The sequence below is a fragment of the Opisthorchis viverrini genome, assembly GCF_000715545.1.
Source record: "Opisthorchis viverrini unplaced genomic scaffold opera_v5_67, whole genome shotgun sequence".
Classification (NCBI taxonomy): Eukaryota; Metazoa; Platyhelminthes; class Trematoda; order Opisthorchiida; family Opisthorchiidae; genus Opisthorchis; species Opisthorchis viverrini.
Window position 1 is genome coordinate 1,134,039 of NW_008751722.1, and position 12,374 is coordinate 1,146,412.

The following is a 12,374-nucleotide window of genomic DNA, read 5'->3' on the forward strand; positions in this document are numbered from 1 at the left end:
TATTTCTTCTTCTGAAGGGCGATCAAGGTTTACATTCCATTCACCCGTATGCATTACCTCCACTGGTTGTGTTGCATGAGGCCAGCTGAACTGCTCTTCGAAGTGTTCGGCCCATCTCTCCAGTCGACGTTTTTGCGAGTGAGTTAATGAGCTATCTTTTTCATTTATCGTTTCGCTGACCGTTGCTTTTCTAGAGCCAGTCGATCGTATGAGTTGAGAAAGGGCACGGCTGTTTCCCGTAGCAAAAGCCTTCTCCATCTCCCGAGCTTTCGATATCCACCAGAGCTCTCGGTCTTAGACTCTTCACTATCTGGCGTTTGAGGGATTTGCGTGCGCCGTCGTACTCGTTGCCTGCTGGTATGGCTTTCCTGGCACCAATCATGGATAAGGACCTCGACGACATCCAGTGGTCTTGTGGTCGAATTGGAGAAGTCGGGCAGGCAGCACTGAACGCTGCTAGTATAGCTCCTTTCACATTTTGCCACGCTTCATCCACATGTTCACTGCTACCACAGTACCGTTTTACTGTGGAGAGTTGTTGGGCTAGCTCAGATCGATACTGTTGAGTTATGGCAGTTCTTCGAAGATAGTGGATTGGCATGCTTCTTGACGACTTGCCAGGGCCTGAAAGGAAACGAACTGTCAGGCGTGCGCGCACCACGGCGTGATCGTGTCTAGGCTTGGGCAAAGTGGCAGCATCCTGGCCTTTGTGCTTCCTCCTGGTGGCATGGCAGTTATGCGTCGAAAGGGTACCACAGCTGAACAATTGGGGACCCTACCCAGAGCCGACGACTCAACAGTGTGACCTGCTCGGCTGTAGGGGGTTGGCCTAACCCGAGGGCGCAGGGAATAAGGCATTGCTGTCTCATTCCTGATGCGGCTGCGCACATCAGGTGCCTTTTGAGGAGCACCGGGCTCTTTGGTTTTAAAAGTATTTCAACCGTATTGGATAATGCGCCGGCGGTCATGGTCAACCGTTGGGCGATCGGAATGTGCGGTTTTTGGGGCCGACCTCGTCTAACCCATCCTTCCTCGGGGGAAGGCAGCATCGCTGCTTCCATAAATATGGACGTGCTGGTCCCCTGTGGGGAACACCTTACTGCCCTAACACTCCTGTCGGAGAAGACAGGATTTCACCCCCAGACTGTCCTGTAGTACGATTACTCGTGGTATGGGGTCTCGCTGCTCCTCTTTGGCTTTCCTGGCATGGTTGCACCTTGTGGAACGAAGTTCCAGCCAGTGTAGCCCGCGGGATCATTGCAGCACTGAAGTCCGACCACCACGTCAAGGTGGCAGCTTTAGGTTGCCGAAATCTAGACAGAAGAACGATTAGGGTTCTCAACCAAAGCCTTTGGCTCAAAAGCCTGACCTAAAAACAGTAGTAGTCGGCGTGAAACTGATAAAGGAGCATAGAAGTTAGGGAAGAAATGGCCAAATTGGTTCCAATTCCCAATCTACGATGTACGGAATAGTACGTTAGAAGGAACACGTGAAAGGCTCGAGAGGATAGCCTTTGAACAGCAAGTAACGTCGTTGATCCCCGAACTGTGTTGCGTTCTTCATAGTGGGTTCGATTTTCCACTACCGGAATTCTACATTCTGGTAGACCATCACAATGGACTTTGAGCTATCTACTTATCTGTGGACGACGATTTATGCTACACTGTCGTTTCAGGGAATGGTAGCACTCCTTCGCTTTTTAAAGAATTCCATTTTCGATGTGTTACTGCAATACTTATGGACCATTTAGCTGAAAACCATGTTTGGAAACCTGAATTACGTTGAGAATAAAATTGTATGCACCGACAGGAATCATTTGCATTCTCGGTGCTTCAGTTCATGGAAGCCAAAAACACGGATTTCCCATTCTGGTCTTCGTTTAAAGGGATGTCGCCTCTTGAAGACACCTAGGACGATCTTTTGCAGGGGTTATCTTCCAAAAGATGTCAATCAGTCTCACGAGACCGGAGTAAAGGGGTCATGATTGGGGAATGGTTTGTTTTGTGAAGGGGGGTACTCGGGCAGAGTACTGTTTGTAAAAGCAAGTTGACAAGATGTCGGAAAGCTTTACTGAGAGCTTTATTGAGACCATAATTGTACTATCAACGTTTACGTGTACATTGTTAGGCTCCCCGTGATTGGTGCTGATTCGATTGGCCAGGAAAGGTCTTAACAAGGCCCTAGTAATTGCAGTGACACCGCATACAGGAACCTAGTTAACGATAGCTCACCCAATTCGTGGTGCGCTGGAAACGCCTTATGCATTGTCTGATAATGAATGGTTCCCATATGGTCCTCGAAGTAACGCTTTAGATTAACCCAACGCATCTGCTGATATGTAGTCACTTGAAACGAATTGGTACTTTTGTAAACAATTTCCGCATTCACAATCTCCAGTGGCACGTTCATCGATTAATGATCCCAATCTTAATTTCTGACGCCTGTACTGATAAACGAAAATCCCTAAATCCTCATTCGATAATGCTTAAATGGACACCAACAACATCGCAACGTAGAAATACGTAATCAGTAGTGTAGTATGAAGTGCGAAGTCATGCATTTAATAAGACAGCAGCGGCCAGTGAACGTGATATGTGGGGTACTGTCTTGTAATAAATAATAAAGATTATCGTTTAGCTGTAACACCCTTTCGGTGCCTAAGTGCTGAGGAGCTGAACAGTTTGAAAGCTACAGGTCTACGAAGAAAAGAGGAATTCTACAGATGGAGATAATTTTAAGAAACTGCTAACGCGCTGATGACGTTGCTTTCGACAGAAAATCCGGAAACCGAAAGTGTCGTGAACATTGATCATGTCCGGTCAACTATAATGCGGTAAAGTTGATAAAGTATTCATCGACACAGTAGGTTACTGAAAAGGTGACTGCCATTCGATTTGCTGGGACAATTGTCCTGTGATGTGTACCACAGGGACATAACGAATTTTTTCGGACGACCGTACGCACAAGTGCCGCTCCAGCCGCGGCGGGAAAATTGAAAAATCGCCTTCAACACCTAGAGAAGGAATAGAGGTATATGGAAGACTTGTGATTGAATACAATGCAAACCTAAGGCAGTCTGGATAGCGACTGTCCAGAATTATTTAAGTGATCATTTGAAGAAAAGAAAGCGTCGTTTTTAAATGCTCCTACCACATCAAGTATGCTTAGATTGAATGTAATGACTATCACTTTGTATGTGAAAGTAGGGAACTTTGTTCCGCTCATAATTTTTCCTCAATTTGACTGTAGACATATATGCACATATCGCACAAGCGGCAATGAGAAGCCAATGGACGGAACTCTAAATTACGGAAAGCCAGTGCCACAAACCTGTCCCAGGCGACTGGATCAGAAGGATCTGCGGCGGAAAAGCCGTCCAAACTGCCCCATATATTGGGCACAAATTAACCTAGCAGTACACAGTCGAACAGAAAGCGTCCGATTTCTAACTACAAGGTGGGCAGCTTCGTGATTTAAAGATGAAAACGTCCAAACGATAACATTTGTTTCCGACTTTGGAACCCCGGAAATTGAGGTTCGAACAATGCTCGCGGATGAAAAGGAATGCGCTATTTCCGATTCTGTGTGCGAACAGAGGATGCCCATGTAACCACAAAACAGTTAGTACTAGCTCCGGAGGAGAACTTCAAGATCCCAGGATTTATGAACTTAAAAAACAACGAAAACCTAACAAAGGGTTGAAAAAAGTGACCGGACGTAATCGCCTATTAGGCTCACTTCTGACAGCAGGCGCTTAAGTCCTTCAAGCTCTTCCTCGCCTGGATTCAATTCTCCACCAGGTAGTTTGAAAAAGGTGCCAAGTTGAAGCAACAGGACGTGTGGCAAATTGTGTTCATGTACCAGAAGCACTCCCTCAACTGAACGGCGCATTCCATATTTATCAAAATCCTCTTGCAAACGCTGGAATCGAGCAGGGACACTACGATCACGCTCATAGTTGGGATCTTTGGTACCGAAACTGTAGCTCTTCAGTGGATACCTGAAAAGTGCATCCAAAGTGTGTTTGATATACACATATGATATCAGACACTGGTCAAACTAATATAGTGAAGAGCAAAGACGACTGGTGAAGGGGAAAACTGGGTGGAGGCGAACGGTATTTTTTGGGTGAGTATCGTTTTATCAAGAGGACAAATACAAGAAAAGATTGGCATTGGTGAAAGAAGAATGAACCACTGAAACACTGAGAGCGATCAGCCCCCTAACTTACAAGCACAAAAGTGGACGCTCGTATTTGCTACCCCTACTGTTCAAAAGACCTTAAAGGGAATTGAGGGCTGATTTGATTCATCGACACGATAACTTACGCATCCGATTCAGTGATGAGCGAACCCTCGAAAGACTTGGAGTTGAGGTATAAAAACTAGTGCTACTTTGATATGTTAGAGATGCTTCTATCTTGAGGACAGAAGCGCCAAACTAACCGTTGCTAAGTCGTTTTCACCAGAAGTACGGCGGAAGAAGAGTCAACGAGCCAAACCATCCTCCGACATGAGAAGTAGGTGGCCTAACCAGTGCAACCAGTCAAAAATCGAGAATGAATCGTCCTTCGTGAAGAATGCCCTCAATAGTGCTGATCTGATATTCCCACCAGACCAACGCAGTGGTTCAGAGGCAACGAAAGTCAAACATGGAGATAAATCTGGCATATTTTACACCTAGCGGCCACATTGCTGATCCATACAGTAGGATAGATAAAGTCGCAGCATTGCACGCTTTACCAGTTACGAGTGAAAGGATGCCATGTCACAAAAGTCCGAGAGTGGATTCAAAAACGGATGAGATAGAGAAAAGCGATCACTGTTGGTCGTCGGAAGGATTGGTGTGTCTCCAAAATTAGTATAATGTGAAAACAAGATCAATGCAACCCCGATCAAGGCGAAACTTATCTTGATTCTCGCGAGTCCGACTCCCCTGATGATTGATCCACCTGCATAGGATAGTATCAGAGAGCGCCTTGGAAGTTATGGTCACTACACCGATGCCTCGTTGGCTTTCGCATGATAATCTTGCACGTTCTTACAATATGGTTTATTCCATCTTTGTCTTCCATATATCCTCCCAACTATTTAGTTGGGTGCACTAAGGAGCCCAGAAAGAGCTTTCTTAAGTTGCCTGTCTAAGAACTGGACCGGTTTTAAGCTCCGTATCACCAAGGTAAGTAACAAACAGCCAACAAAAAATTGAACCCGGGGGAGCCACGCTATTTTCATTTCTGATGTCAACCCCAACTGGAAAGTTCGTTGTCACAGTTAGGTATGATGTTCCTAGTGTTTTCTCCGCGTTTATCTCCCTCAACTTCTCCAGACCGGCTCCGCTATAGTTCCAAGCCCTTGAAGCCTTTACAAAGGTGGATTTTCGCCCCGTCTCCAAAATGCCTCCACATCCGCTCGGTTTTTTCTTTTCCTGCGGATCAGTTTTCACCCAACGCTAGAATATCGCCCGTATGTTAGGAATGAAAACTATGAATCTTCATAACATGCTGCATCACTTTGGGAGCAAACTTTACACTGCCCACAAGCTGTCGCTTCCTGACAACCTGCATCACCGCACATATCTGCGAGGGTTAGCTTATCACTTTGCTCAACCGAAACTATGGAGGTTAATTATTTTAAGAGAGCTTCGGCGGTGTTGCGGTTTCATAGTATTTTGTCACATTACTCGGTTCCGTCTGGTAGAAATTAACTCCTTGACACACTCGAACTATGCTACTTCAGCGAACTGCCCGCACACCTTACGGTGTTTCTGCCACCAAATCACAGTAGCACAAGCAACGTGTGGCATTGTTTTTTGTGTTACAACTATTTGTCCATTGAATAGGTCCAGTTGTTGTAAAGTTCACTCTTCACCGCAATTTCACGAGGCTTGCTTAGCAGGAAAACTAAACTTGGAGAATCGAAGCAGGCTATGTTAAATATGCCCTAGTATAATATCGACCTAGCAACAGCAGAAAGGATGCACTTCGATACACTAGTAAAACGAGCGAAAGGTTCACGCCTGGTCAAAATAAACTAGAGACGAACTCACAAAGTGATTGTCTTGGCGACAGGGGTCGATTGCAGGAATTTCTCCGAAGAGCCTTTCGGCCATCCTGTCATATGGACCATCGTGTGGTGATATCGAGTAAAAAGTGCTGGAAGGGACGTAAATTATGAATAGGTAGTAGATATGATGGCAACCTGAGCCGATGCACAGTGCATCAAGTAATCTGGCCCGTATGTGAATACAGGGATCGGATTATGTTTACAAACTTTTGGGGCATACCCTGTTGAGCAAGTGTAGTTAACATTACTCATCGATCAACATATTGTGGGTCGTCTGTACATGTGGCGTTGCTCTAACATCTGACGGAGTGCGAAGATGTGATCAACGCAGCCTCTACCCGGTCGAAATCCCGCTTGATTCTCACGAGTCAAGACTTCGCGTGCCGCCATAAGACGACGAAGAATCAATGACGCCAGAAGCCTTGTCACAACAGGCGTCAAGCTAACACCTCTGTGGTTGCTACATTCACTGCGAGTACCCTTTTTGAAAACGGGCACCACTATCGATTCATCCCAGTTGTCTGGGACGGTCTCCTCCCAGATAGATCCAAATAGGCTAGACAGGCACTGGCTGAGGAATCCACCGCATATCAGGGAGCCATTTTGGTCCCTGATTGTTTCGCTGACGAAGGTCTTCGAGGACCAGTCGGACGAATCAAGTGGAAAAACCTACGCACGCTTCCAGCATTCTTGACATCTTCCATTTCTTCGGCCTTTCGGGTCAACCAAGCTTCTCGGTTTGCGCGGACGCTCATTTTCACCTGGCGTCGGATGATGCGCCAGGTGTCGTGGTGGTGGCCAGGTGGAATATGTCGCCGCGTCTCCAGCAAAGACAGTGAAATCAACTTTTCAGTCAATGATCGATTTTACGATGCTGCGGTGTACTCCATACTGTTATACGGGTGAGAAACTTGGCCGTCGCACGCTGAGGACGTCAAAAGACTTTCAGTGTTTGGACCTCAATGTCTTCAGATGTTGCCCGCGAGTCTGGTGGATACACTTCATCGGCAATGCTGAAGTACGTCAAATGGTTTTCCGAAGAGATAACTCATCCAAGTAGATGAATTGATCACAGTCCACAGGTTGCTTGACCGAATGCTCCGTATGTCGGTCGACCGACTTCCTCGAAGCGCTCTTTTGTCACACTCATGTGAAGGGTGGAAACAAACCAGGGGAGGTTAAACAATGACTTAGCAGTGAAGTATAAAAGCCATTACCAGCAAACTCAGTTGCGCTGGTCATTGCCGTCTCCCTGGATAGGGATCCCGAGACAGGGCACATCAATAGTTCGAGACATTGTCAGACATGGCCCAGTCGCATCCTCAATGGCGCTCGTGCGTTCAAGCTATTGCTTTCAATGCATAGTTCCCCACCCAATCTCCCGAATTACAATTCAACTGATAGCCCTGTGTTTACGCATCAATTATATCAGCGACCGCCCCGAATGCGCAGCCTCCACAAACCATCGGTGAACGAAATTGTGGCAGCTAGAACTACTGTACAGAAAGCATGCGGTTCTTACAGATGATAATGATGATGATGACGATGATAAAACGTGATGCTGGCTGTCGGAAAAGAGGCCGATAGGACCACCTGATGGACAGCGATAAAACAATAAAAGTAATTATTCCTTCTGTGGTTGGATATCAGGCTATCCAAAAGGGGCGTGTTGTATATTTGCAAACCATCGGTGAATTTCAAACGTTTCAAACGTTTTCAAACGTTTCAGCTGTGTCAAAGTTTTGGATGAATAAGGCCTAGCTTACGAACCTTCAGTGTTTTCCAATTTTGATCTGATTGTCGCTGCACTTCTTCCTTTGTCGAACACAATGAATTATTCATCTAATTTTTTTATCGAATAATCGACCGATTCTCGCGTCCTGAACGATTCGATACCGATCTCAATACTCAAGATTCGGCAGATACCTGGGCGCATTGGTTTTGTACTTTCGCGAACTTCATAGAGTCAGTTGGTTCTCATCCACCAGATAAACTGAAAACCTTCTTCAATTACGTTGTCCCTAGTGTTTACCGACTGATTAAAGACTGCAAAGACAGTGAATCTACAATAGCGATCTTGCGGGAAATTTATGTTCTACCGGAAGATAAAATTTTGCCGGGCATCTTTTGAATACTTGTAGGCAGGACGGAACCTTGGTCAGCTTGTGCAAAAGCTTCCCAGTTCGTTGCCAGATTGCCGCTTTACGGCTGTCAGTGTAGAACAGTATAGCGACGAAGCGTAACGAGACGCTTTTAATAATGGATTTTATTCGAATACTATACGCCAGACTGTTTGGACATAGGCGGCTGGATTTTAAAACCGCCTACGAACATGCAAAATCCCTCGAACTAGCGAAAGAACAGTCGCTGTCGTTTTTGCCGAACAATCAACTCCTCTGTGCTACCGTATCGAACGACCCACCAGAGTCTCCATATCGCCAAGCATCAACGCATGAACAGACGACTGCTACTAGCGTGGGGTCTTCATGTTTCTTCTGTGGCTATGCTCGTCACCCGCGTTATAAACGCCTCGCTGAAGATGCTACCTGCAAAAATTGTGGAAAGAAAGGACATTTTCAAAAGGTATGTGTGCGGAGGAGTGTCTGAAGTAAGCTGAGATCGTGTTGTGAAAATCGGGTAGTTCGATGTCGAGATTAGGAAGAGAGAAGGGCGTAATGTACGCTTTAGTAGTCTAATAACGGTAGTAGATGAACGGAAAATATAGAGTGAGAATGACGAGTCAATGGTGTGTGCAGAGATATGGTTTACATAGTCATGAGACGTGTGACCTGAAACCATGCAAACTTCATTGTTGAGGTTCTATTCACAGCTTTTTAGAGTGTCCTCCTACTCAACTGAAACGGTGTCGGGCTCTAAAACCCAGCTGGTGGTTAACTGGTTAATAGCCTAGAGGAACTAGCTAAATATCGAGCCCGAACCAAAGGTAAGAACAGTAGTCAACCCGGGCGGATAAGACGGAATGCAACGGCAATCACCACGTATCCTCCGCTCTCCCACGGGTCACACGTGCCCGAGGAGAGGCTAAAGGTGCATCTTCTGGTAAAATTTGGCTGGCATTGAGGACGTCGTTCTAACATCTCCGTGAAATACTGGTGAATGACAATCACCGCACACCCCACGCTACGTTATCTCTGGAAGACGACGGATGTTCTGCAATCCTACCGACTGGGGTAATGCAGGAACAGTCCGCCAATAATGGAAATATTTTCATTGGCTCCTGGAATTTTCAGAAATTTCCCGAAGTCTGAAGTCAAGCTGTTATCATGAGAGCACGGAATGACCGGAATGCAGGCCAGAATCCATCATGATCTCCGGCATCAACCACCTAAACCGGCCCAATCACAATGGACCACAGCATGTCTCTGCACAACGGAGAGATAAATTCACCCCACGCCTACAATGCCCAAGTTCAACTCAGATCATTAAGGCTGACGAGACACAACTATGTACCAGCTATTACAGTGTTCATCACCGAAATATCGAAACAAGGAAGGGATAAACAGGTGTAACACAAATAACAGTTGCGACACCATTACGGAGCATAGCCAGCGTACCACTCGAAGGAAGCACAGGAATTGAGCTCATCCCAGGGCGCTCCAGCTTAGACAAGAGCAGCTGAGATGCCGTGGTTGGGTTACAAATAAGGAACTTCCGGTCAATGGGTCCGCTGAGTTACTGAGTTACCTCGGGGTCAAGCGTTGGTGGTGGTATAATCAGTTAGCTAGTACTGAATCACTTTGTAAGTGCAAGATAGCTCAGTGCTTGGAGCGCGAATTTACTAACCGTAAGGTCCGTGGTTTGAACCCGACCTCTGCCTCTCGACTTCCCCTGTCTAGGCTTGGGCACCCTGGCACTATCCGAGCCCTCGTGCCTCATTCGTGTGGCATGGCAGTTAGGCACCGAAAGGGTGCTACATCTGAACAATTTTTCGGTCACTGACTATCCGGTGAAAGAGTAAATTGAGCAACAAAGCACTGAAGAATATAATAATCGTTCAGCTGTATCAGCTTTCAGTGCCTAGCTGCCACGCCACCCAAAGGAAGCAATAGAGCTGGGATCCTGCCAGGTTACTCAAGTCTAGACAGGTAGGTCGAGAGGCAGATGTCGAGTTTGAACCAAGGACCTTACGTCAGCAAAGAATACAGTATTGACGCAAGGCAAGATCGCCAGTGGACGTGATTGGGCCATGCTTACCAGCGTCAATAATCAGTTCCAAGTTCCCTATCACAGGAGATAGCAGTCCCCAATCCAACTGAGTTTATTGGTTGTTGATCAGGTGGCTGTTGATCTGTTCGCTGAGCTTGGCAATTGGCTTGCGAAGGTTTCGTCACCATACGGGAAAACATCATCAGTGCGCAGCTGGGTGCATACCCTTGAACGTCATGCAATTATCCGAAGTTTAAATGTGAGTAAAATCGTGGTCGTTAGTTACTGGTATGGTTTTTTCAGACATCCGTGGGACCGGCTAATCCTGACGAAATCAAGTGGTCGATGGCATGGACGATCAGTACCAAGAACCACCAATGTGCCTTCCGGCATGTCTTCACTATTAACATGATTGCGTGCTTCCCGCAGGTTTCGAGCCAGACAACCGCAATCTCTCCGGATACAAACAACGTTGATGATCTGCGTCGACCTGCATAGTTTCGACGGGTCTGCACAATGGCAGGATCGAAATAGAGTTCCTTACACCAGAAGATGTACGGCAGTGAAGCATCGGTGTTGAACAGTGATGTCACGCTGTCAGTGATGATGATGACACCAGAAGACTTCAGTTGAAGAGCTCAAACGGTACATCCACCTGATTCAAATGAGTGCGGGACTGGTTTGTGGTCGGTGGTCTCCAAGTAACAATACGGGTGGCTGTATTGAAAGGTCGCACTAAAAAGGTGTTTAGAAAACGACTTGGAAAGTCACCCTAATGCGGTTATGACCAACTATGAGTTCACTAGCCGACAATGCCTCGTCCACCTTGTTCGTTCATATCACCCACGAGGATCCGTCCTCGCCGATCTAAGGAATACGAGAGTTCTTGACTTCAGAAATGCGGCCTGTCGCCGTGTATGTTGGCACAACGAAAGCCGGTTACCGCACTGATCTTAACGGAGCAAAGTGACGCATGATGCAAAACGATCGTCCACGGTGTGACATGCAAGCAGTTCAAGCGCAGGGGGGAACAGTGATTCACCGGTGATGGTTTACGTCAATTTCGGTGGATAAAAGACAGAAAGAAAGCTCGCGAGCCGAAGTCCAGCAAGCATGGTTGCAGATCACCATTATCACCATTATCACTATTACTACAATTGTAGTACATAGTGCAGCTAACTGTACAGTTAACTGTAAATTGGAATCTGGTCCAAAATACATGCCCATTCTTAAGGATGAGTGCAACTCACGCGTCATAGGTAAGACGCATCATTGCATCACGAGTACCAAATGTCCGGAGAGCAAAATGTTATACGCCAGAGGTCGTCTTATGTGTCTTGAGGATCACGAACAAAATGAGGTCTCATATAAGTGCTTCGGGGATATGACATACATTGACAAAGATAAGCAGAGTTTCAGCGGGAAGTACTGGTTAACCAACTTGGAAAGCACTTTCCACGCATGTCCGGAGGCCAACCACTCTCAATAGCGGAACATCACGACGAATGGGCGGATGGGTAACGTGTAGGCTATGGACCACGGATTTCACGGATTCACGGATTGATACACAGGATCGAGGCTTTTGCCCAAGTTTCCCGGGTCGGTTTTGTTCTTGTCGGTCAGTGGCTGTCGTTCACCTGAAAGGCACAAGTGAAAACTAAGGTACGCCTTGATTGGTTAGAATCATCGATTTTACGGTTTGACACACAGGGTCGAGGGTTTCGACCTAGCGTCCCGGGTTGGTTTGTTCTTTCCATTCATCGGCCTCCGTTCACATGAAAATCTAATTTTAAAAAATGTAGCACTGCTTTTGAAGTTCTCAGCGTGGCGCAGTAGGCCTGCCAGGGCAATGACGCATAAAACACCATCTCGGATTCACGGATTGATACACAGGATCGAGGCTTTTGCCCAAGTTTCCCGGGTCGGTTTTGTTCTTGTCGGTCAGTGGCTGTCGTTCACCTGAAAGGCACAAGTGAAAAAAGGGTGTAGCACTGCTCTTCATGTTCTCAGCGCGGGGCAGTATACTTGCCAGCGCGAGGATTCGCATAAATAAATGTCTAACAGTGCTTTAAACTGGGTTCTAGAAGGAGCGTGGACAACCGTCGGAGGAAGGTCATTCCACGCAGCTACTACCCGAAATGA

At 46.6% G+C, this 12,374-nt stretch overlaps 1 protein-coding gene across 1 annotated transcript in view; it reads right to left on the reverse strand.

The window, feature by feature from the left end:
- T265_04165 (hypothetical protein) overlaps positions 1–6,155 on the reverse strand; it is a gene marked incomplete at both ends in the record, with an annotated part of 12,405 nt that extends 6,250 nt beyond the window's left edge. Inside the window, 2 exons of the mRNA XM_009168835.1 lie at positions 3,739–4,000; positions 6,049–6,155. Of these exons, the coding sequence (XP_009167099.1) occupies positions 3,739–4,000; positions 6,049–6,128 (342 nt within the window). The remainder of the gene's footprint in view (positions 1–3,738; positions 4,001–6,048) is intronic.
- Between the last annotated feature and the right edge of the window lie 6,219 nt (positions 6,156–12,374).